The sequence below is a fragment of the Columba livia genome, chromosome 6 (assembly GCF_036013475.1).
Source record: "Columba livia isolate bColLiv1 breed racing homer chromosome 6, bColLiv1.pat.W.v2, whole genome shotgun sequence".
In the NCBI taxonomy this organism is placed as follows: domain Eukaryota; kingdom Metazoa; phylum Chordata; class Aves; order Columbiformes; family Columbidae; genus Columba; species Columba livia.
In genome coordinates this window covers 30,406,106-30,432,010 of record NC_088607.1, presented here as the reverse complement: position 1 = coordinate 30,432,010, position 25,905 = coordinate 30,406,106, and the positions used below count along the sequence as shown (strand labels likewise).

The window sequence follows — 25,905 nt, the reverse complement described above, 5'->3', positions numbered from 1 at the left end:
AAAAAAAAAAAAACACATCTGAAGTTTAGAACATGCCTGAATGTTTTAATGTTTTTTTAATATTTTCTTGTTTAGAAGAAAAATAGAACCACATGGTAGTTTACAATTTCATCAGTCAGAGTAATCATTGTGGAACACTGATTTTCATACTAAAAGGCCCTTCATCTTTTTGAACATGTATTCTGTCATTTCTGTGGTGAAATATAACAACTGTTTCACAATGTTAACAGTTTAAGACATGCCAGGTAGATAATATCAAAGTACACAACAGGCAGAGATGGGTAAAAAGTCAAGGGAGTTTTCAGGGGGTTGGATACTAGAAGCTTATATTTATCTCAATAGAAGTCACTTTATGTCGTGCATTAACTAACATACCTAAGAATCTGCTTCAAACACAGAGAAACAACACAGCTGAAAAGAAACTTCAAGGAGAAAGTGGCTAGGCACAAATGGGCTAATTCACACTGTAATGCAAGCAAGTTAAGCAAAATATTATGGCCAAGATTATACACATGAAGGAAACAGGGTAGGAAAGGGACAGTGCAGAGATGGTGCTGCATGGCCCAGGGATATGTGCACACAGCACAGCCCTCACCTTGGGACAGGTCCAATATTTTAACAAGGCAGCAACCTGGCGTTGTCCTCTGGTGGTGGCACATGCCAGGCTGCGCACAAGAGGCAGACCCACAGGGTCCATCATGCCGTGATCAGACCCAGATTCATTCGGACTACATTCATTTGACCTTGGTTACCTCAAAGGCACCTGATTTTCACAAGAAGCCAGGCAGCTGCTCTTCTTGGATGTCCTTTCCCCCCCATCCCATATTCTCCAGACATATCCCTTGAAAAAGGTATACAAAACCAATATGCACTACTGACACCGGTTATAAGCATTTTGATAAGTAAGGCAGTTTCTATGCACTTGTACTCTGGTCTCTAATATTTAATCAGTAATTTCAATTAAATAAGTTGAAATATATAAGCCACTACCCTCCAAACACTCATATTTAGAGAGGTAGAAACATCTTTTGTAATTGCAAAGAACAAGCCTTCTTAACATTTTTTTTTCTTTTTAAGCACATTACTACAAAAGAGATTATTATTTTTTTTTGAAGTGACAAATTGATACAGAGTACAATGATGCCAAACACATATTACCATTTGGAGCAGTTGGAAGGGTTTGAGTTCTGAGGCACGCCTGAGATCAACGTAACTATGTATGTTGTTCTCCATTTCAGTCTTCAGGAAGGAAACTCATATTCACTCTATATTCAAAGGCTGGTTCAGAAAATGAACCTCTTTGCATTAGTAATGAATTTGACATAACTGTTTATTGCCTTTTTGCAGCCATCAGTCAGTCATTCGCTGGCAGTGTCCTCACTAGGTAAGATAGCTAACAGCTACCCACAGCTGGGTCACAGCCTGGGTAATGGCATTTGAACCCTGAGGAACACCCCACCTCAGTAACTTTGGTGCTCCTGCTTCTGCAGCATAACAATACTGCACATAGACAATAACTATTCTGGTCAAGTAAAGCTGTTCTCCAGTTGTTCAGGATATCTGTCCTAACAACTCTCAACAAGTATCCTTTCAGAAAAGTAACTGGCTGTAAGAGGTATTGTGGAGTCCTGTCACAAGTGCTGTGACCAACAGAACACAGTAATTTTGAAAAACCTATGTATAAAATGCTTATCATTACATATTCTTATTTTCATTGCAACCATTTCTTTGATCATTAGAGAACTTAAAAATCCATTCGAAACTTGTTTCCAAGACAGCTTCATTTCCTCTAAAAGAAAAATAAAGATCTGCAGAGGTACAAATGTCTTCATATGAAGGTAACATTAGGGAGACAATATTCCTACAGAAAGAAACCAGTAGCAGTAACAAGAAAGACAGCAAAATCCAGCTAGCTAGAAATCAATATTTTAGTCTTTACGAAGGAAAAATAATTTTAAAAAAGAAGCGTTTGTGCATTCTCTTTCAAATAATTAAAAGAAATGTCACATGAGAGTAAATTCATTAAAGTAGACTTTATAAATTAGAACCAGAAACAATTCACTAATAGAAAATACATGCTTTCAATAATCTCTCAACTGAGGCATATATATGCCCGCTAATGACACACAACCAACTCAAATGTGTTCAGAATGGCTGTAAAGCGAGGCAATAGGCAGAGGAAAAAAAAGATATAAGAAGATGTTTAGCTAGATTACCTTACAAGTGATCACTTGTTGCAAACAGAACCCCTACTTGTACTTGTTGCATTTACTGCTTGCCAGTTGCAGTGGAGGGAGTAATTGATTATTATCTGTGAAACCATGGTAACATTTAGTTAGGCTTTCAAGCCGGAGTTCCTCATCTTTTAAATTAAAGAAGCTAATGTCTATATATATACACACACACAAACACAACAACAACAAAAAAATCCCTACATGAAATTAACATGTGAAATAGAACATCACAATGTTGAAACAGAGAGCAAAAATATTTATTAACTTTCCGAAAAACAGACAGAAAAGTTGACCTAGAATGCAAGCTATCCCTGTCTATGAAAACCTTCTATTATTTTGAAAAAAAAAAATGCATCTGCTTTAAATAAGAAACATTTATTCAGGCAATAAACTAGCTTGTATTTTGTTTATGTTGAAATTTGCCCTCTCTATATCTCTTTCTGAACTGTTACCAATTTTACTGATTTTTTGGCATTGCCCAAATGCTCATCAGCTGATAAGTGATACAGTAACTTCCCATTTCCCATACTAGAGGAAACTGAAGCATCCCAGATGTCACCAGCTTCCTAGTTTTTTCCAGCATGTCTGCCCACCCTTTGAGCTGCCCCCCCTGTGTAGTGACCAGCCCAGGAGTCACCCAGGTGTGGTACCTTGGTAGGTGCCAGAGGTCAGATCCTCTGCTGAGAGGAAGGGCAAGATTTGGGCATCTCCTGCACCCGAAACAGGCAGCTGGGGCCCCCCCAGAGTGCTAGAAGGGAGGTTGCATTACTCTCTTCAAAATATCATGTAGATAAAATAAGGAAAGACTCTTCCTCACAGCAATATTAATCTAAGTCTGCAAAGCATAATTGTATTTCTAGCTTGTAATCAGTTAAAGGAAGTACTGCTATCATCTGTCAGGTTTATTGATGATTATCATCCATAAACTCTTTCTGTTTTTCTCACAGCCCTGTATTTCCAATGGGCATGTTTTGTTTCCCAAAACCCATACTTTTGACAGCATTAGTCAGCACACCAAAGTAAAATAATGGATCTTGCTGCTATGTTTTTTCCATCTTTAAATGTGTTCATATAAAGCCCTAGGAACGCCCTCAGAAAAATTACTTTTTGTCTACTTGTTGTGTTTTGTTTTTTTTTTTTTTTTTTTTTTTTTTTTTTTTAAGTGACCAACAAGAAAAGCAGATTTGAATATGCCACAAAAGAAATTCGGATACAGTGAAATCTATATATGCATGTATATGAGTTTGCATATTTTATAGTCTTTCCCACAATTTAAAGACTCGTCATTTTTATGTGAATGGTTTTCAGCACCAAACAAAAGGAGAACATCTAGAGCTGCAATTTGAAACATAAAAAGTCTGAGATACCTAAGAACAGGCATACTGCAGAGTAAATACACAGCAGCAAGGCAATAGAACTAGTCCTGATGCAGATTTCAGTAGAGCTGCTGTCAATTAAACCAGTATTTAATTTAGCAGACTTTGACAGTTTGCTTAGGTTACAGGCCAGCTGGAGGTCCCTTCCTCATTAATCATTGCATCTCCAGGTTCCTGGATTACTCGAAGTACCTGTGCTCTCAGGGCACTCCCCCACAGAGCACTGTTCTGCTCCCTGGGACTATGCCCCATTTAATTTGTCACTAGGCATTTTGAGATGCTTACATTTACTGAAGAAATTCTGGAACTAAGATCAATCAAACTAACAGGCATCCCAATTTCTATCCTAGAATCCATTAAATAAGGTAATGCTTATTTGTGGTGATAAGAAGCTTGGGGAACACCACAGGATTTAAAGGAGTGACAGGATCATGGCTCTACACAAACACAGGAATGGCTTAGGGTTTAAGGTGTGTTCATATCTAATGGGGGAAAAGGAGGAAAGAAAATCACTTCCTCTGCTCATTGATCTGGAGCAGCATTAATCCGTATACTGTCTTTCTGGATGGGACCATGCAATACCTACTGAAGCAAGCCAGAGCTAGAGAAGTGACACATCATAGAGCAGTGTTTCAAAATCAGAATTATAACACCTCACTTCACCGGGAAATTCTGCCTCTACAGAGGCTTTGCCACTGGTCTGATTCTGAACTTCCAGCTCTTGGAAATACTCATAGTTATTATGAAATCAGAACAGACAGGATTTCTGAAAAAATTAAAACCAGAGAGGAAATAGGTACATTGATGTACCTATTTTATACCACCTACATCTAGAAAGTTAATTCAGCTACAGGAAAGGATATTTAATCTTTGCTGAAGCCTGACAAACTACTATGGAGCAATGAGGATTATTAATGCGGGCAGGCTGCATTGTGAGACCCAGTGGAGAAGGGAGTTGAAGAGATCCTTTGCTGCTCCAATTCCTCCTGTCCTTCCAGGAGATCCCGCTGACTGTTTTTCTTTGCTTCATAAAGGATGAGAAAACAGGGCAACTTATTTTCAAAATCCAGCATAAGTACTCAAAACACCTACCATAAATCCTCCTGTACAGAGACACCAGCAACACTAGCTCAGGTTCTTAAAGTATATTTCACTCAAAATCTGCGAGAACAGAGAGAGATTATCTGGCAGGCTGCAGGAGCAATGGACAGCTAGGGATCCTCTCTGAAATGCTGTAAATGGTCAAGAAATAGGCTGTAATTCTCAAATGAAGCCAGAGGATAGGTATAGTAAAAGGGCAATCAATGTAAATTAAGCAAGGAAATTTGTTTCTTGTTTTTATTAGAATAAAATATTATAAGGGCAGCTATAGCTCAAGCAATATATGTGGTGAGTTCCTGTGGCAATTAATAGCCAACCTGTGCTATAAAGACCATACAGAATAGACAAAACTTGCAGGTAATGCATCATTTCTTGAGCAAGACAAAAAGTAACTAGACAGCCACACAAGTGTGCAATTAATGCAAATAAGAAACTGAAGATTGCTGCTTTATGCTAGGCAGTGCCAGCAGACTTCAACCTTATGTGCTTCACTTATGTCAGAGACAGACAGACAAAGGAATGTCCAGCCTCATTCTCCCCACCAATAGTGACCATTTCCACCTAGAAAGCATTCCTAAGATGAAGGTTATTTATTTTCTGAAGCAGAGTCCCTCTGTGGCAGACACAAAGGTTTCTATGGTGGAGGCTCTGACTTTTCACAGATGACTCCGTTGTCAGATAATAATTACTCTCATATCCTCATCAGACTGTCCAGTATTGAACTATGTTATAATCCACAAATCCACATGAATGATCACACCAAATCAGCAACAGGAAAACTGTGTGCTTTGCTGGAATGTTTGTTGAGTGTCCCAGTTCCCATGGCTGGTTCGGTAATGTACCACCTTGAAGCACAAAGGAGGTTGCTACAGAGATGTTTTGCCTGCAGCATGCTTGTTAAATCAGAGCACAAGCACTGTGGTAAGCTCTCCCTTGTGAATATGAAAAATCATAATAAATCATACTGAATAACTAATATAATTGCAGTAATTGTTCTAAAGCCAAAACTCCTTAATGCCTTAAAATTTTGATTAATTCTGAAAAAATACCTCTCTAGTCTAATCTGAACTCCTTTCCTTATGAAATCTTACTCTCACCAAAATCTCAATATATTAGTGAAAGGCAATTCAATCCATATTTTTCATTTCTTCTTCTTCATTGTAGGCAATAAATGCATGTTTTGCACTGCATCTTGGGAATGGAAGAAATAGTGAAAGATCACAGATAATTAAAAAGATTCAACAGGAGTCATCTTCGATAAAATGTTATGAAGGTGGTAAGTCATGTCTGACATAGTAGAACTGATAATGCACAGAAGTTTGTAAGACAACCCACAGGCAAAATCTACAGAAATATACTACATAAATAATGAAAACCTATATGAAAATGTCTCCCTTTCTTCTTCCAATATCTAACATTAGGGGTTTTTTTTGCATTTTTTTTTCCTTACTTGTTTATTAAATCAAACCATAGTTAAAATAACATAGTTATAGATCTTGGAACAATTAATCTGTCTTAGCCCAAACCCTCCATCAGGATTCAATATAGAAACAGAGAGAAAACCAATATTGATTTGAATTCCACTCCATCATATCGATTTGTGGAATGAATGGCATATATTTAATCTCTCAGTTCACTGTATGACTATATGTTGTGTTCTACTAAATCTGGTGGTTAGGCAGCACAGAGAAAGGTACTGATCTTTCAGAGCCAGATTGCACCCAGGGTCAGACAGAATTACTTGCAGAACAGGGGAGATCGTGGCTTCCATGGAGGCAAATGACTGTCCTTGACAAAGAGGATCTTCCAGGGTGCAGGACACAATACACAAGTAAGGACCACTTAGCCAGGCTGAAACTGGGGGATGCATGAGAGGAAGAGAAGCAAACTCAGAGAGCAAGCTCCTGACGTAAAAGATTCATCTTGAGATGCAGAGAAGATTGGACATTTTGTTTTAATTAAGAAATCCACTGAAATGTTCCGTGGTGAGAGCCACACTAGAGTAGCAGACTCTGTGGGCTATACCCTAGATTCAGATTCACTCATTTTAAGCCAGCTCAACCAGCAAATCTGTGTTTTCTGCTTCACTGATTACTGTGTTCTTATTTTTGTTCAAATGAAAAAAAAAAAAAAAGCTCTAGATGCTGAATGTCCTTTCAGTGATTCTATCGAGGAAAAGTCCTCCTCTGAATGCTCAGAAACCACTCAGAATTAACAAAAAATAATAGCAAAATCTCTGCATTTTCCTCGTGCTCATAAAGTAAATATGTTGTACTCTCTTTCGCCCTGACTTGCCCTAACAAAAGCATGGAGTAACAACACTTATCTCTCTTTGAAATTTCTAATAAAATTAACTTGTAACATTACTGAGTGAGCTCAGAAAACCAATCAAGAAATGCTTTACTCCCAATTATTTAAGTTAAAGCTTAGTAGGAAAGACAAAATTTCAGATTCAACTCCAGAAGTGAGCTGCTCCCTCCTTGAGTCTGAACCACGAGCAGCAGTGTTTGTTATTCCTCGCCTGAAAAGCATACCTTACACCAGGTTCACAAAATCATTTATCCCTCTCTTAGCAAACACCCTGGAGAAGTCCCAACACTGAATTGTTCTCAAAACTTAGATTTTGACACCATTTTTCTGTCAGGATGGCAAAACTACAATAGTAGTTTTCTGAACACACATCCACATGGTTTATGCATTACACCATCATAATACAGTTAACTACCTGGGCAGCTCTTGGTATAACAAAACCATAGCCTCCAGGTGCTACTGAAATGTAAATAGCTACAGTAGCCTTGTAGGTTGGTATTGAATGGGATCTTGAATGAGAGCAGAGAAAATGAGAGAGATCAGTTTAGATTCAATACAGCTCAGACAGCAGTCTGGCAAAGCATCCATTAAAAACTTAGCGTATTATTAATCTTATGGCAGAATGAATTGCACATAACGCTTTAAGAAAATTATATGGGGTGCTAGAACTACTCAAACTGAAATGTTCTCATAGTATTAAATATCACCTATGCTTCTAGTTACTGGATATTAGCTTTTTTTTTTTTCCCCTCTCCATTTCTTGTATTTGTCTAGGACTGCTTTCTGGTGAGGCTCCAGGGACTACATGCCTTGATACCTTCAGTTGCCTATCTGCCCAAGCAGGGTATTTGGAAAGCTTTATAGCCTGCTTTGCAAAAGAATACCTGTATTTGCACACTGTCAATCTTGTCTATGTTTAGACAACAGCCCTTACTTAAAAACAAAACAAAGCAAATGTCCAAGAATTTATATCAACCACATACGTCCCTAGATGGTATGATCTCAACTATTTTGAAACATATCTACTTCTCTTACAGCGTTGCAACCAAATTTTACCAATGGATAAAATTGCAAGAATGTGAGATTTTACGATGAACAATGCAGGGTGATATAGCAATCAACCCACTGAAACCAACTGTTCACTTGACAGGTTGGGAAAATCACCAGTCTGTTAGTTAACTATATAACACAAAACAGCCATGGACACATGACCCCAGAATACAGCACTTGTAGGAGAAAGGATTTGCCTCCCCACTTGTTTTCTCCAAGTTTTGTGATGGTGGGAGAAGGAACAGGACCAGGCAAGATGGCACAAAATTTCAGACACAGTGGGAACAAGTGCAAGCACTGTGCTGAGTAAAGCACCAAGAAGCGACCTTTTGTTGGTGTTATAATAGAGAATAATTTACTGCTGTAAGTAAGCAAGCCTCCTTTCTTCTCCTTAGTTGTCATATTCAGGGGAACTGACCTTGGCAAGCATATTTAAAGCAAATAACTGGTGTCAGATTCAACTGTTTTCATGCTGTTTCTTTTCCTAAAGTTTCCTAAGTTCCTTTTCCTGTATCTGGCTTCAGTCACTAATGAGCAGCAGCACATTCCTCTTTAACTCCTCCACTATAACAGATTATTTTTTAATTCTTCATTATGTCTGCTTTCCAACAAAGCCCAATATCTGCAACTTCTTTAGACCTCATTAGACCTCATCAATAAACTCCACGGGGCTTTGTAACTTACCTTTTCATAGAAAATAAATTGTTGCGAGTGAAGTAGGCATTGGCAGGCTGAAGCTCTTTTACTGAATTAAAGAAGTACTCAGTTGCAAAGAGATTTGCTTTATGCATTTGAAGAATTACATGATCATACATAGCATCCTTCATCCGATGATCTCAAAGCACAGTACAAAAGTTAATAATGAAAGAGAGTTACATCACTAAGTTCTCCATGGTCTTAAATTCATAGGCAGAATATTGGCATCCTGCATGCTTTATGTTTGGACGATTCTATTTATAAAAACCCAATAGGCTTCAGGCATGCAGTAAGATGTTTCTGTAACTTGCAATTTAATTTCATCAGAGGTATGTAACTGTTCACAAGAGAATTTTGACTGCAAAGAGGATTCAATCACTTAAGATACCAGGCTTCAACTCTTCTTCGTGACGCTCTGCCTGCTTTACACTGTGCTAACAGGAGGCTTTCTGATCCTGCCCATATCTTGGTGAAGTAAAAACTGCATGCATGGTCACCATCACCACAGTACACCTCTTCTTTGTCATGCTCTACTCATCATTTCAGATCCAGGTGTAATTTCAAGTTATTAACATTTTTTTAAGCTCTGCATGACCTGGAATCCAGCCTCCTAAAAAATCACTTCTATCCCATTTTCCATTCAGTCTAGTGTCAATTACATTTTTCACTTAAAATAGCTAGGGCATGGCTTCCTAGGGTAAACAGGGTGATTCATGTGACGGATTCAACCTGTGTAAACCATTCCAAAAAATCTCCATCAAAAGTGGATTCCAGTGAGTTTCAGTATTTAGCGGTTTTGTCTTGTTGGAAGTGTTTTTTTCCCCTTGGATCTAAGTGGAATTCAAATCTGTTGTTGCATTTAATAGCTATTTCAGCCTATGGCAACATATTGACAATTGACTTTTTAAACAGTGTCAATATTTTTAATTATTATTGTGCTCTGCTCATACACCTCATTTTTGGTAGAAAATACTTAACATATATGTATATATTACTATATATTGCTTAAAGAAATCTATTTTGTTGCCAACATACAATTTAAAATTATATCCTGTTAGCAATCATATTGCGGGGGAGATCAGTTATACTCTGTTAGCCTATCACATAAATGTCACACTCAGAAAGAATATTCAATTTTTAGAGTTCTTAGCTATGCCCATTCCAGTAAAAGGATGTTGTCTCAAAATGGAAAACAAGTTTTATTTTGTGACATCTGTGTATTTTACCCAAGTGTATAAACACATTTACTCCTATAGCAAGAAATACTGTGATACTGGACCACGCATATCTTAGAGTTCTTTCTTTGACACAGGATCACGTTGATTATAGATTGTAGCTATTTTAAGGTAAAACTGAGTGTTTTCTGTGTGGTCTGAAAACAGAAAGTCCCCAATTTCAAGGCAGTTCTGCCAGAAACTGGAACACCAGCAAGCAATCTCTGCCAAGTACAGTTTCAGTGAATTAGGCAATACGGTCAAAGAGGTTTAATCAGAACTCTGATGCCCTTTTGCATGTGTATTTCCAGAAGAGTAAGTTAAAAAACTAAGGTTGTTATGTTTTTAATTATAATGGAATTAAGGAACCAAGCCAAAGCGAGTCAGATAGTTGGTGGCACCTGTGACACGGAAGTTCCTAATTTCCAACATTTGGGCTGATCAGTTGCCATCCTGTCATTAAACTTGCATTTGAAAATCTGCATGTGAAAGTGTTTACTAGTATACAGTAATATCTGGCAAGAAATAGCAAAAATAAAAGCAAAAATAGTAGGGCAATTTTTAAAAAACTTCTGTTTGTGTTGTCTATTTTAATAGGACTAAACCAAATAATTTAGTCTTTTTTTCTTAACAAAACTGTGTTGTAACATGACCAAATATCTTAACTACCTGTATTTGAACATCCAGTTTCTGACACAATATATCAGAACAATATACGGATGAAGACAACATAGTTATCCTGGATTTTAAAATTACTGATGAAATAAATTACTTCATAACCTATACTTGGCACCTACATCTATTTGTAGTTTACCAAATGATATAAGACGAGAATGATTACAAGATATAAATGCACTTCAAACACTACAGAAAGGAAACTGTGCATGGTCTTCGTCAACATACAGTCCTTGCAATTGTCCTCGACACTGAAATCACACTACGAACAAAGAGATGTTAAAACTCCTTAGTCTATTTACTTATGAAAGCCAAGATGAGCTTGTATTTTGGCATTATCATTAATATCTTTCAAAGTGATTTTTCTAAACAGACATTATGCTAAAAAAGTTATTCCGACATTCAACAGAAAGTTCTTCTAGTGTGATTTTTAGACAATAATCGCGATTCAAAGATATTTCTTAGGGCAGGAAATTAAATATATATATATATATATATATACACACACTGTCTTTCTTTCTGAAGCAGTGGGCTTATTGCCTTTGTTCAAGATTGATTCTGTGCAAAAGAGAATAGCAGATAATCTCTGTCTTTGGATTTCCAAAAAGGTAAAAAGAATTTGTGGAGCTTTTTTCGAATACTTTCTATTTTCTTTGGTGTTAAGCTCAGAAGATCTTGACCTGTTTCCCTATGGAAATACATTTTTCTCCACAGTGTGCATACTTGAGCATGGAATTCTTCATGATCTGAGCTACAGATCACCCCATTCTTCACCCCATTCTGAATACTCTCCTTGGATCTAATAATAAATTACAGGAGCTTGATGAAAAGTCCATAGTTAAACATGTAACTGGTTTTAGAAGACTGATTTTAACAGCACAATTCTATGCGATATTGCATACGTGTTAGAAAAGAAGAATGTTATACTCAAGATTTATTATAAGCTAGTAAGTATGACATAGTATATGAATTAAGAATTAAACAGAATTTCTAAACATATAGGCAGTAGTGCATGTGGGCTGTGGAAACTTCGGCAGCACCCTAATTGCTGTGGGTATCCTGGCCCCGCTCGTAATTCAGATACAGCTCCTTTTAAAATTCTAGCCTCAAGCTTCATGCTGTGAAAATGTCATATAAACAGCTGAACAGTCTTCCAAAGGAGAAGACCAGCATGATCTTATGCTTGGAGGAATTCCAACCGAAATTTGCAAGACATCCCTTTTACTTGGGGTTGACCCTGGTATAATTTGCAAATACATACAGCATTTTGCGTTTGCAAACACAATTAACAGTTTCCACAAAAGCACGGGACCCATTAGCAGTGTTTTCCAAAAACATAAAAATTGAAAAAACAAACTTTGAAAGAACTACATATCACATATTTGCAACAAAAAATTAATTTCTAAGCTTGCTACCTACTTTTCAGTTAGTGAGTGTAAAAATTCAGCTATAATTCTAAAATTAAATAATACAGAACATAAAATATTTCAAATACAAAAATCTCCAAAACAACAATTTGCAGAACTTGGGCAAACAGGGGCAGCACTTCATTTCAGAAAAATACTCCACAGGTTCTTCTCTGGTATTCCTCTGTAGTATAAAAATGGATCATAGCAATTTGCTATATATTCAGCTGTACTTTTCACCATTAATAATTTAACTTACGGAATTTGCAAGGAATGTATTAATCTTTACTCCTCACCTCCATCTTGTACAGAAAATTACAACTAAAAAATGAAGAAGGCTTATTATTTCGAGTAAAATACTTCAGATTTTTCTTGAGCTTGACACAATGTATTTACAGGATTAATTGCAATACTCTCCTTGAAAATTATTCTACCGTAACACTCAATCAACCCAAGTAGAAAGAGAAAGGGAAACCAAATGTAAATATCTGGAAATTGTATTTTACCCAGAATGAGAAGACTATTAGCCCTTCCCTTCGCAAGGTAACACGGGATGTTTGGTGTTCACAAGTAGCCAAGACTTCAGTCTTAGATTTCAGCTGAAAGATACTTTGCCGACACATATTAACTGAATTGCTATACCCAAGTGCACATTTATGAAGTGTTCTAACAGGAGGCACGCATCTGCTTTACAGCTAAACTCAAGCAATTTAGTTATGTATTTTTCCATAGGAATAAAACTGATTCAACTACAGTAGTAACTACCTAAGATAGTTCTCTTCAATATACATATTTTAGTGGCATATGATCTGTCTTGGCAATTTTCTTGCAAATGAAAGCACTTAATACTGCAGAACCATACAAATACAGTTCCTTTTTTTTTTTTTAAATTAATAAGCAGTACAGGATTTCTCATTATGATAATGACGAGATTCTGTCTAAAAGTAACAATCCCAATGAAAGCACTGTATCAGACTTCAAAAATCAGATTTCAAGAAGTGTGAAACATATCGCAAAACTAGTTACAGTGACTTCTGCAATATGTCTCAGAAGTGCTGGAGGAAATAAGTGTGATTGTTTAAGAAGCAGATGATATTTCAAGAAAATCTAATTAAAAAAAATGAAAACATACTAACTGACAGAAATGAATAGCCAATGGTAAACGTTATCATTTTGAACAGAATGTTTCTTATGAAATACAGCATGTGTGTAAACCATAAATTCTGCCTTCATTACAGCCAGCTTGAGAAAAAATTGCAGATTGCTTTATAAAAAATATGATCCCTGTCATAAAATAAACTAAATAACAACAATATTTCATGCTTACAGAAGATCTTCCTGCCAGGATGAAGATAATCATAAAGCTCCTTACAGACTTTATCTCACTACACCTAATCATATCCCTAGAAGGGCAGTTAGTTGTTATGGTATATTCTACACTGCTGGGAATGAACCAAAGACTCAGGAAGCTTAGGGTAAAAGACATAAAAATGTAAAGATATAAGAGAGGCTTTACACATCCATGTAGGAAAAAAAAAAAAAAAAAAAAAAGAGTAAATTAATAAAAGACTAATAAATAAGAACTTAAAAATGAGGAAAAAAAAAAAGGAAAAAAAATGCATGTTGGTAACTCTAAATCGGAGCAAGAACATTTGATGATAAATAATCCAGCAACTACAGCAATTAAGATCGATGCTGAATTTGATGCCCACATCCTTAGCATGGGAAGTGGACAAAAGAGGCAAAATGAGAAGAAAGTGGTTTTTATCTGTTAAAAATGCAAATACCAAAGGGTTTTGAACATAATAGGATATTAATATCATTCTTCCCATATGTTTCACCTGAACACTTTACACCACTTTTTCACTTTTTGTCGTTTTTCCAAGTTATGCTTCCTCTGTGATTCATTCTTTCTTTCACTCAAATTTCATTTAGTTTAAAACACTAGTGCAGCCTCAGCTATTTAAGTTTCTTTTTCATTGATTCTGTTCCTTTTTATATGTTTTACAGTTCCCTTATCTCTTTATATCCTTTTCTCTTTTCTTTTTCTTTTTATTTTTATTGTTTGTTTTTTTTTTTTCAAATATACAGCTATGCAGGTTGCTATTTTACAAGGTGTTTACAGACATTAGGAACATAAACCCTACCGGCAATCGTCAAGCACTAGCCACTTAAGCCTTTTCAGTTTCTCTGACAATCTTGCCCTTCAACTTTCAAATGCCCTGATAAGCCACCACACTGATCTCTTTTTTAAGCATGAATACACCATGCTTTCTCAGCCTCCACATGCACACAGTCGATAGAACACAATCACCTGAGCCTTTTGTAAAGTAAGGTGGTATAAGTTAAGGGACATACTCTGTTCATTCATGCTTAAACCAAAGAAATTAGAGTACTTTCTGAAGTTTCCTTTTCACTACAGCAAACCCAAACAAAAAAAAGAAAAACTACACAAACAAAATACAGAAAAGCCACTATCAGCCTTTACCACAAAAATATGCTGTTAGACTTATGGAATAAAGGAGAAGGTATACTAAAGCAAGCAAATACATATATTTACTTGCTCTCCTAACTCAGTCACAGCAAGTGGAAGGAACAATTGTCTGCAGAAAGACAAGCTCTCAGGGCAACTGGGAAGAGTCAGGACACCTCTACAGGAAGGCCCTTAAAATTCCTGACATCTTTGGGTTACTATCCTGGACATCTTCCCTAGGAGTCTTTCTGGTGGAAATGATCCCCAAAAAATTTTTAGAAGGATGTTGAGTATTAAAAGTCCCCTAACTTTTTGTTAAGCCTCTAAGGCTCAGCGCTCAATGTTATACACTTTTGCCTTGCCCTGTCACAGATCCAAAGTGCAAGGTTTTTTTGTAGGGACAGGGCAGGGATAAACATATACAGATGCTACCCATACAGAGGAAAAGAAAACCATGCAGAAAGAGCCCTCCATTCTCCACCAAAAATGTGTTCCTCCACAGCTAAATCTGAAGAAATGCTGATATAGAAACAACTGACAATAAATCAGAATTTATCTCTCACTCAAGTAATATAAATGACACAAGCATGACTATCTGAGCTTTTAAAAGTACTTCTGAGCTGTAACATATTTTTGCTGCAATAATAAAAAGTCAGGCTGTCTAAATAATTGAATACCAGTAGTTCTATGGTAATCTTGCTCTAAGAAATATCACAAGTTCTTCTATAGATTTCTCTAGCATATTGCTGACTTTACTCTCCCTATATATTCAGCTAAAAAGATCATTTCCAGAACCTTATTTTAGCTCAGAGTAGTACTCCACATCCAGTAGCATTTTACCCATTTAGAATGATACTCACTTTCATTTGGGGAACTGTATAATGTTTTGCATTTAACATCCAAAGAGTTAAGCCTTCCTGTATCCACCACCTAATGCCAAAGTAGCACATTAGGAGTCAAGTGATCAACAGTATATCAGTTTAGCTATTTTAGTAATTTTGCCTTCTTCTTTACCTTGTGGTCCCTTTTGAGTGACATTTTAGCTATGTCCACCCATCTGGATTATATCTCAATTTATTCAGTGTGCTACACATACTGAAGTGAGAGCTTTTGTAAATGTGTTGCTGTATTTGAAATGTATAGTAGAAAAAAAAAAAAAAGGATACTCGACACATCATCATTTCCCTGTAAGGACTCAAACCTGTTCTAAGTAGTAATCATGCCAATTTTACTGAAAGGTAAATCAAAACATAAGGTGATCATGTGACTTACTCAAAGTCACTTGGGAATTCTGTAGCAAAATGGAACAAAACTCAAATGCTCCATGGCATCCATGTCCTAGGGGTAACCAGTACTGACAAGACATTCGTGCTTTTCTGTAGTGCCAGCTGGGAACACAGTAGGATAGTCCAAAGCATCTCACATGGCACCGGATATTTCTCTTTTGCATACTTCTGCATAAAATGTGGTGCATACTTCTGTTTATGAACTAGAATTGCTTCCTAGGCCTCCTAAGCCAACTCTGTTTTATTAAATAGGCAACGTTGTTTCAAAAATTAAGTTCATTTTTCATCATTCAGGTAGTATTTGGAATTTAGACTTCCTCATTTGCAGTAGAAATCTTCTAGAGATGAAAGTGGACTGAGAAATAGCCCTTTCTGGTCATTACAACACGGGAGTGTGCCTAGACGATCTGAAGTCTTCAGAGACATTTTTTGTCAACATAGGGTTTTTCAATTTTATCTCCTGGAGCTTTATGCATTTCAAACACTTCTCTTCCTCCTGTCAAATTTCTAATAAATATTGCAAGCCTTTGGCTCCATGTCCAGAATCATCATACCAAATTAAACTCAGTGAATCCCAGATTTAGCTTTTTAAGATGATAATGTAAACACAAGTTCTTTGCTTCGTTTTCATTTAGATTCATGTAATCCAGGTAAATCAAAACAGAACACAGAAACCAATGGTAAAATGACAACAGAAAATGTCATAAATTTTAACTCTTCATGAAATCCTCTTTGTTCAGCTCTGCTTAATGTAGAACCCATTGACCATACAGCAGTGATGTCTGTATTGACCAATCTGTTGACCAGTTTAGGGACATTTTGTACCTTGGGTTCCAATCAGAACCTCACTGTTCAATTGAGAATTTCAGGTATTTTCAGACCATCCCATCTGCATGAATGAGTCCCAGGTAGCCTTCTCAGACCATAACAAATTATCTTAGTAACCCCATGGAACCACTTTGACTGCCTTCTAATTTCCATCAGTACTTGTTCCATCAGCCACCATTGATAGGTCATCTTTACTTTACACAAGATAGCATCATCCATTTTGGAGGTTATTTTCTCTACAGTTTTTTTATTTATCTCAACTTCTTGCAGCTGCTATACTTTGAAACATCTCTGTGTGTTTAGGCAACTTATATTCTCAGTTAGTTTTCTTAGTAAAACAAGTGCCAGTTATATCAATTATATATTAATTAACAATAGAATAGAATATAAGAATTGTGCTGTCTTCATTATTATGTTCACAGTATTGTTATGGCACTGCATCATTACTACACTTTTGGAAACAACTTGCAGGACTCCTGCCTACCAATAAAAAACTAGTTTTCAAGATTTAAGTGTGCAAGATATTTAAAAATATTTCTCATATAGTAAATTTCTTCTGCAGCGTAGCACTAATTCATTCTTAATGAATAACATTTTCTCCTTTGAAGTAGAATGCATGTTATTTAGAGGAAAACAAGAGAGAAAGAAGCATCATGTCTTTACCCTCCGCACATCTTTGCCAAAAGTTTCGCTGTAGCTAGTGCCCAGTATTTCAAATTGAACATAGGGGTTGGCGCCATCTTCTCTGAACTCCATAACACCAGTAAGCCCAGTTATATGGCCCTAAGGAAATAAGTTTCAGAAATTTTAAAATAGAACAGATTTGTCTTTATAAGCACTCCTTTTTATTAAAGGTGTGCTAAATCTGGTTTGAAAATGTTTACAGTGAACTTACATGTGGCAATTACAATATTTTTCAATAGCTCAAACATAGCATCAGACAAAAGACTTTTCAGTTGAGAAAATTACTTTAGCACTAACACATTCACTGTATATTGTGTAAAAAAGCCATCAGGTCTTATCATTCACAGAGACAAACCCCAAAGGAAAGGAGAAGGAAGGACCTTGGTGGACCATGAGACAAGAGCCCTTTCAGTGTAACTCAGGGCAGCAGGTTCAGTTCTGAGGTTAAACACAAAGGCATGAACTCCAAGTCCAAAAGAAAGAGTATGCCTGCTGTGCTCCCAAAAGAGGCATAATGAAAAGATAAAATTTTAAGTACTATTAAAACTTGTCTTTGAAAGTATCATGGAGTTTGATTTTGGGTTTCTAGCAAAGAAACTTGAAATTACACTAAAGTTTGAATCATTTTAGCAACAAAGAATGTTGTCATTAGGACTGGTCTGTGCATAACATAAAACTTGATCAAATTGCATCAATTTACTAGAGGAAAACCATTTCACCAATATATGTGGGAAAACAGGTTGTTTTGTGGGTTTTGTTTTGTTTTTCTCCAATAATTGCTAAAGTTAGTATAATAAATAAAAATGAGTATTTTTTCAAATAATATTTGTGATCAAATAAATTTCATCAAGAGGTTATCATGCATCTGCAAAGCCACAATACTGTCCATAACCGAGTAACTCAACATGCTGTAAGACAGCATCACTGTTAGTGACAACTTAGCTAAACCAGATCCCTTGGCTCTGGGCTACAGTACACAAATAGACCCTCACCAACGCTCAGCTAAGTTATGAAGTTAGTTGAGCTGCAGTAAATGGAACATTTACTTAAACCTTACCATCCGTTGGCCTCTCAAGCTCCTTAAGTTCTTCTCTTGGGGAAATGATGATGATGCATGCACACAACAATTTGTATGACTATTCCTAATCACACTATCTCTGCAGAAGGTAGCTATGAGAACAACGGAAGTAGAACACACACCACTGGAGCAACACTGCAGTGTGTGTTGTTTGTAATAAGTCATTTGCTTGTTTAAACAGCTGCAGATCATTCCTGGTAGTTGTAAATCAATTGCTTGTAATAAATCAAAGAAAAGTTGAATAGAGGTCAAAAACCTCTTCAAAAGCTAATCTCAAGTAGAAATGGGGCAACTCTTTCAATTGGTCACACAACTGTGGTTTGTTTATTCTCACCTTCTTAATAGTCTCTAGCATGGATCGTCCTCCATTCCAAGGTTTGGTGGATTTCCTCATGCAGTTCAGACTTGCCATGCTGTGCCACTTCCTGTCCTCCAGTTTTCTGTGGAAAGCATTGGCCAGCATGAGCACACTGTCATACAGGTACAGGTTGGAAACCTGCAAAAAATAATAAGAATGAGCCTCCTGGTTTATTTGAGCATAATTTTGAAGAAACTGTAAAAGCCATCAATCAAAAAAGAAAAATAAAAATAGAAGAAGACATGACTAAAATTGAAAATCTGGGTATGTTTGACATCTTCAACAGTCAATGCAATTCAGACCATACCAGTGCTCACTGCCACCTTTCCTGCTTGGCCATTCTGGCCAAGGGACTCTGACACACTTACATTGCCTGTGCATTAACCACCACTGCAATGCAGCGCTGTAAAGATGTAAGAGACCACAGTTCAAACAAACACAAGCTATAGAAGGAATATAGATTTCTATCAATGAAAGACCACGATTGCTACTTTTTCAGTCCTTTCAGCAATGAGAAAAAGAGAGAATGGAATTAACTTCTTATTTTATTTTCTTCAATTGAGCAATCTCCTTGGTAATTTCTGGCACAGAAAACATGACGCTAATGCAACTGTTTAGAACAGAGGGAAGATAAATGACAGTATTATATAGGCTTTATCATCTCTTTCCACCAAAAATACAGGAAACTGGTTACTCTTCTACCTTCTCTGGAGCTATTGATTTTAGCCCCCTTATTCTTCAATTTATGTGAAAGATAAAGGGAACAAATAATTAACAAAGACTGTAGTAAGAACACTGCACTAGTTATGCTCAGCTGTGCATTTCATTTTTTAAAAGCAAGACATGGCCACCAATACAAGATCAGATCTTCGACATGCAGTGGTATCCACTGCAAGTGGTAAAACTTTAGCAGTGAAAGTTGGCTGAGAGAAGTGATTGAAAAAAATAAAGAAGATACTCTCCACCTGCTTCCAGAGTTTACATGCACTCTTGTTCAAATCTAGGCAGAGATTCAGGGGTATTGATTTATTCTTTACTAAATTCAAATCTCCGGTTAACGTCAGTTGCCAGATACGGCTTTTATCATTATTAAAAATGTATTCTCCTAGCTGAAGGCTTTACTCATGGTGATCCATTAATTTGTTATTTATCATTTGGATTTCTCAATTCACCATAGAAGAAGGTGCCTGGAGACCAGGAAGGGGCTACCTATGCAAGTTAATGCAACTGCATACTTTCTAGCAGAATGTCACTCAGCTGTAAAAGCTTAACTATATATTATTGTTGCATCAGTAGCTCCAAGTAAATTTCTGATATATTAAAATCCTAATCTTCAGAAACAGAATATTTAATCTTCCATAATCTGGAGTTTGTAATACACTGAGAACCTAGGTACTTTGAAAAATCTTCTAGTATACATAAATCTGAACAAAATATATCTAAACAAAAATTCACTTTGAAATAATCAAATAGGAAGAAAAAAAAAAAACAAAACACAAAAAAGAGGTTGAGTATATCCACTGATTTAAGTGACTGAAAATAGAAAGTTATCTTCATGCAAAAAACAATGCAAAACCCATGACTGCCTATGACTACTATGACTGACAATATCTTCCATCTAGTATTGGCATCTTCTTTCACTTCTTTTCTTTCTAGCTTTCCCGACAAAGCAGTCCATATTCCCTGTATCTGCTATTTTATCCAGTTAATACATTTCCTTTTAAATGAGTTTCCAAAGCAGCTGCTTTTCAGATTTCCTCTCTTTTTAGGAAAAGTCAGTAATTAAAGACTTCATAAGATCCACAGCAAATAAGTGTCTTTCTGCTCAGTTGCATTTGTGCCCATACTCTGCAGATATTTTCCAAACAATTTTCAAATAGTACAACCAAACAAATCCTTATTATTCAATGGGGTGCTTTTCCTCTTCTGTGTTAAGCTACTCAGTACAAAAAAAAACCAAAACAAAAACAAAAAACAAAAACAAAAAACACCCCCCCCAAAAAAAAAAAATAAATAAACCACCCAAATCATACACCACAAAACCATTTGCTTTGAAGTAGATTTTACCTACATAAGGAAACATGTTTTTCACGTGCGCTCATGATTCTTTTCTCTCCCCATTAAATTTTATTTTATACCCTCACTTTTAACTGACAACTCACTGTCTGTTACCTTGGAACAGCCAGAAATCAGAAATACTTTGTATTTTTTCAGTTTGGCACTGCTCTTTTTCAGTTCTGGAAAACTGCAGCCTCGTTTCCCGAAGAAACAGTTTTCTTGGTTTGCTAGCAGACATCCCTGTGCCAAAATGTAAGATGTACTTGGGTACTCTGCTTTATTTCTCGCTTCCTACTTTCTATGATCCTAGAGAAACAGCCACAGTTCTGCACAGGTAATGGACGGAAAGCTTGAGAGAACTGCTTTTGAGGATCTTAGTTTACACGACCATGCATCCAACTCAAATTACCCCATGGTGTACAGCAAAACAAAGTAGTCATTTATTTACCACCAAAATCCACAAATTTCAGTTAGATCCAGAATTAATTTTGTATTAATATTGTTTCATTTTTGTCTTTTAGAAGAATGATATAAACTGAGTGACAGCAAGAAACAGTTTCCTACTTAGGCCCTTCTGTCGTACATCTGGAGATTTGTACCAAGGCAGAAGAAAATGTTACAGAGAACACAACAAGTTATTTCTTGCCATGGAAAGGCTATTCTGCACATCTTGTACACACTTCACCGTTTGCATTTTGTCACTCCAGTTCTTTTCTACTGCAAGTCTTGCCCAAGAAATTAGTATATAGTACTTTCTAATCAGCAAAATTCCTTTTTTCATATAATCATACGTCCATATATTTACTCCCATAAAAATGACATAGATGCATTACTACCTTTTACCCCTTTTTTTAGCCCCTACTTCCTGAAGATTCAATATCCTATGGAAGAGTAAGTTGAATTTCATTCACACGATCAACATTTCTCTTTCAGAACAGAAAATATGTAAACCAAAACAAAACAAAACCACAAAACCTCCACAACAAAGGCTAGATTTGGAACATTAAAAAAATATATATTTGTTCAATTTGTTAGTTAATTCATAAATTAACACAAAGTGTAGAAGTCCACCCTATTAAAGGCAGAACCCTTTAAAACTTACGAAGCATAACTCAAAGAATTTGGTTTTGCACAGTGATCAAAATTCAGCTTGTAAACAGTGTGTTTATTTAAACCAAGAAGGCACGATGTTCACATGATAGTATTGTTTTGGTAGTCCTCTAAGTTGAGTCACTTCTTTGAAGTGCAAAAAAATAATAAAGAACAACCAAAATTATCCTGATAACTTAGAAAATAATGTCAATTTGATCCTTCACAGTGTGCAGAGCAGAACCCAGCTCCTGAACATCCGCAGCAGTATAGATTGAATGTCTTTGCCTAATACCAAATGGGAACTAGCTCTGTGCTAGAAAACAGAATTATGGAAGCAGGTCCAATCTGATGCCCCAGTAGTGTTGTGAGTGTAGCTGAACAGTTGATTCTTTCAACACCTACACTAAGATATATCATTAAATTACTGTGAGGGACACTTTTTGCTTCTTTTTTCCTAATTCCTTTCTGAGGTAGAAAAATAAGAATGCTTAAATACCTCAAATATGCTCTTCTCAAAATCATATTCACTTTCTACCTGAATTCATTACCATCTACATATTTTCTTGCAGGAAAAAATGATACTTAAAACAAGACACAGAAATCATGGCCCAATCTCAGAGTAAACACAGGGCTATAATGATTACCTTTATTTTCTCTGATATTCCTTTTAATACAGCAAAATCTCTTTATATGTACTAGATTGTATGTGCAACACGAGTTTACTGTAACCTCCAGAATAGCAGTGCTGGGAAAAAAAAAAAAAAGGCTTCAGCAGGGAAAGCCTGTATACACTTATTACTGCAACTGCACACATTTTAAGTCTCAGCTAACTAGCAAACTCTCTGTGAATAAAAACACAACCCCTCAAAGGGAGTTTGTGAGATACCCCAGGGATCAACTAGACTCTGTTTCCATCAGTGCTCTCAGAAGCGTGAGAAAATACTAAATTTAAAAATTAGTCTTCAGACAACATTCAGAAATGATAGCAAAGCAAGAGAGAAATAAAAATAAGGCAGTGTACTTGGCTACTTCAGGTTTTCCAGGCTCTGGAGCATTTCTTATTTCCCCTGTTTATATATTCACAGGGGGAATGGAGGAGGGAAGGACATCTATCTGTCTGCAAGGATTCCTCTCCATATAACAAAATTCCTCTATCAGAACAGTGTGTTTCATTTCTATTCTGTTTGGAGGATGCAACAGTAATTTTCAGTTCCTCTTTCACTTCATTGCTGAGAGCTGTAAGAGCAGGAGGTATTGTGAATGAGATGCTTTTTGATCTATCTGCTGTAAGAACAATGGTCACTGTTTCACCAATATATTAAAGAGTTTTCCCTGTGCATGAGTAATTTTAGGCATGTTCTGGTGTATCTTCTAAATATTGTTCCAGACATTAGGAACCTTTGTTTTGCAAAGAATAAAAAAATCCACCATACACTAGTAAAGCAGAGTATAAATTTTCAACGAGAGTGGAAATGTCAACCTATCATATTATCAAATGTCATTTATGTGAATTTCATTAGATATTCCAGAGTGATTTTACTTTTGAAGTTACATATGAAGATAGTTTTTAGCTCTTCAGGGAAGCCCAGGAAACCACAAAGACTGACCCCAACTTTTGAGCCGGAAGTCTGGCCAGACAAGACCACTGAAGAGACCAGCTGGGAAGACAAGCTGACACCCAGATGCCACTGCTTCAAAAAGTCATATTCCCAAGCTGGGCATCTGTACCTTGCTGCTGCCAAAAATCACCCTGTGAGCAGCCGCAGCAGTCAGCTCCAAGGATGAGGCAGATGGAAGAGGAGCTCCAGCCTGCCAGCCGCAGAAATGCTTGCTGCCTGGGGAGTGATATCATCGTGCTTGCATACGCACACACCAGCATGCCCTAAAACTGCGTTTCAACTTCCGAAGTTCAAGTACTGCCAAGCATAGTTACTCACTTGTGTCTCCAATGATTGGGTGCATCTTACTAGGAGCGGTGAAGATGGGTGGTTTACTTATGGTATAACACATGCTTACAAGGATATTGTTAGAGTGGAGAGACTGAAAATTTGACCTATTCCATTTTCTTAAGTTAGTTTGCAGAGCCTGTTGTGAGACTTTGCATGAATTCCTAAGTTTTGAATTCATACTTCACTGCTCATGGAGCTCAAAATCACAGCCAGCAGTCTGGCATTCATGAGAAAACCAGTGTCGGAAAACCAAACATTCATTAAAGACTGAAATGTCAACTTCAGAGTTCTGAAGGGCTATTTTTCATCAACCGAGGCAAATGAAAACCTGAATAAAAGTTTCCTAAAACCACAAAAAAAAAAAAAAAGACATCAATTGTATATTTATTCAAGCCTTCTGAAAATAAAGAATCTAAACTAGTGTCTTATTTAGTGTTTTGCCCATTCTAGTTTTACGTATCTCAAACAATGAGGCTTACAAAGTTTTTTTTGGAAGAACTTACTCTCAAAATATTTTTTTATTATTAATAAGCAGCTTTTTTTTAGTTTATTTAGAGGTTATTTTTCCTTTTTTTATTGAGTTACACATCTCACGCCACTTTTCCCTACCCACAGTTTCTATTTGCTGAATGCTCACTGTCCTTCGGATATTTATTATGAGTATTTATCATAATTAAGAGTGCTTTCTTACTAGTATGTTTTATAACGTGATAACAATAACACAAGATCTGGATTATCCTGTAAAGCTCAAGCTTGTTAGCTGCAGGCATTGGCTTTGCTCACTAAATGTCTCAAGAATTTGGCACAGCCAACACTAACTGTCCAGGGAAAGTCTAGCAGGAAACATTTGGTAAAGAAAACTGAACCCAACTGAGAGTCAAACAGGAAGACAAGAGCTAATATTGGAATTGCAAAACAGAGTATAAGATTATCATTTCACCCTACCTCGTTTATAAATAAATATGGATTCACATTAGGTTTCAGAGGCAATAAAAAAAAATAAAAGCACCGACCCTTTCTTCTAGACGCTGTTGTCTGCGGTCCCTGATAGAGCACTGAACAAAAATTCAGTGAAATAATTATGCAAATAGAGAACTCCAGCAGTCAAAAGAGGTAGCCTGAGCAGAGAGGAAAAGCTCACTCCAGAAAGTACCTTGGGTTTCAGTTTCCAGAGTGCTCACAAAATCCCACACGACCAGAGGACAACCGTGGTTATGCGGGTTATTTTTTAACCAATTTTACTGACGTACCCTGTATAAAACACATGCCATTTGGCTTAAGGGGGAGATGATGCCATGCAATGGGCAGTGAAGTCAGTTCAAAGATGTTTTTCATTCATGTGGTACTCAGAAACATTTTCACCGTGACTGAACATGTGGCCAAAAGTCCAAATTAAATTTTACTAGAGAGATGCAAATAAAGGTTTGTAATGAAAGGAAAATAAAAATGTGGCTCATCAGCTCTTTCTAGCAGAAAGAGGACAGTTTAATAGGGCTTAATCAATACTTTCTGCCTCCAGCTGTGTAATAACAGCAATGTAAATAGGTAAAATGAGAGTGAGGCTATTTAATTGGACAAAACTGCAGGATCAGGCCCTTAAGTTTAAGCAGCCAAACACATCTCCAAAACATTGCAGTCATTCCTGAAAATAAGACAGTTCATAAATAAAAACACAACCATGTAGAAGCAGCTGCTAAGAGATTCCTACAAGATATCTGATGGTCAAGTCTTCAAATAATGACATTTTTACATGGGAGCAGAGTAGCTGTTTCGGTGGATACCCTCCCACACTTCCTAATGTCTTCTCTTCAAATACATCAAAACAATGCCTGGAATAATTCTTCAAAAAGGAGGTTGGACTCACTAATTTTGTGACACAGTTTGCTTGGGTTTTCTTTTTGCCTTTTTAATCTTACTATATATTTTGGAGCATGTTAAATGATTTCATATACATTATGTCCCTGTAATACGTTTTACTATAAACTCACATAGATTGAATTTATTAATAGAGAAATGGTAAACATGGGAAGAAGCAAA

General features: G+C 36.5%; 1 protein-coding gene across 12 annotated transcripts in view; it reads right to left on the bottom strand.

Annotated features, from left to right (window-relative positions):
- The window catches only part of GRID1 (glutamate ionotropic receptor delta type subunit 1), a 564,590-nt gene that overhangs the window by 81,692 nt on the left and 456,993 nt on the right, over window positions 1-25,905 (bottom strand). For all 12 annotated transcript variants that reach the window (XM_065067788.1, XM_021297291.2, XM_065067780.1 and 9 more), the window contains 2 exons: window positions 18,746-18,907; window positions 17,313-17,432 (listed from right to left, as the gene is read on the bottom strand). In XM_065067788.1, the coding sequence (XP_064923860.1) occupies window positions 17,313-17,432; window positions 18,746-18,907 (282 nt within the window). The remainder of the gene's footprint in view (window positions 1-17,312; window positions 17,433-18,745; window positions 18,908-25,905) is intronic.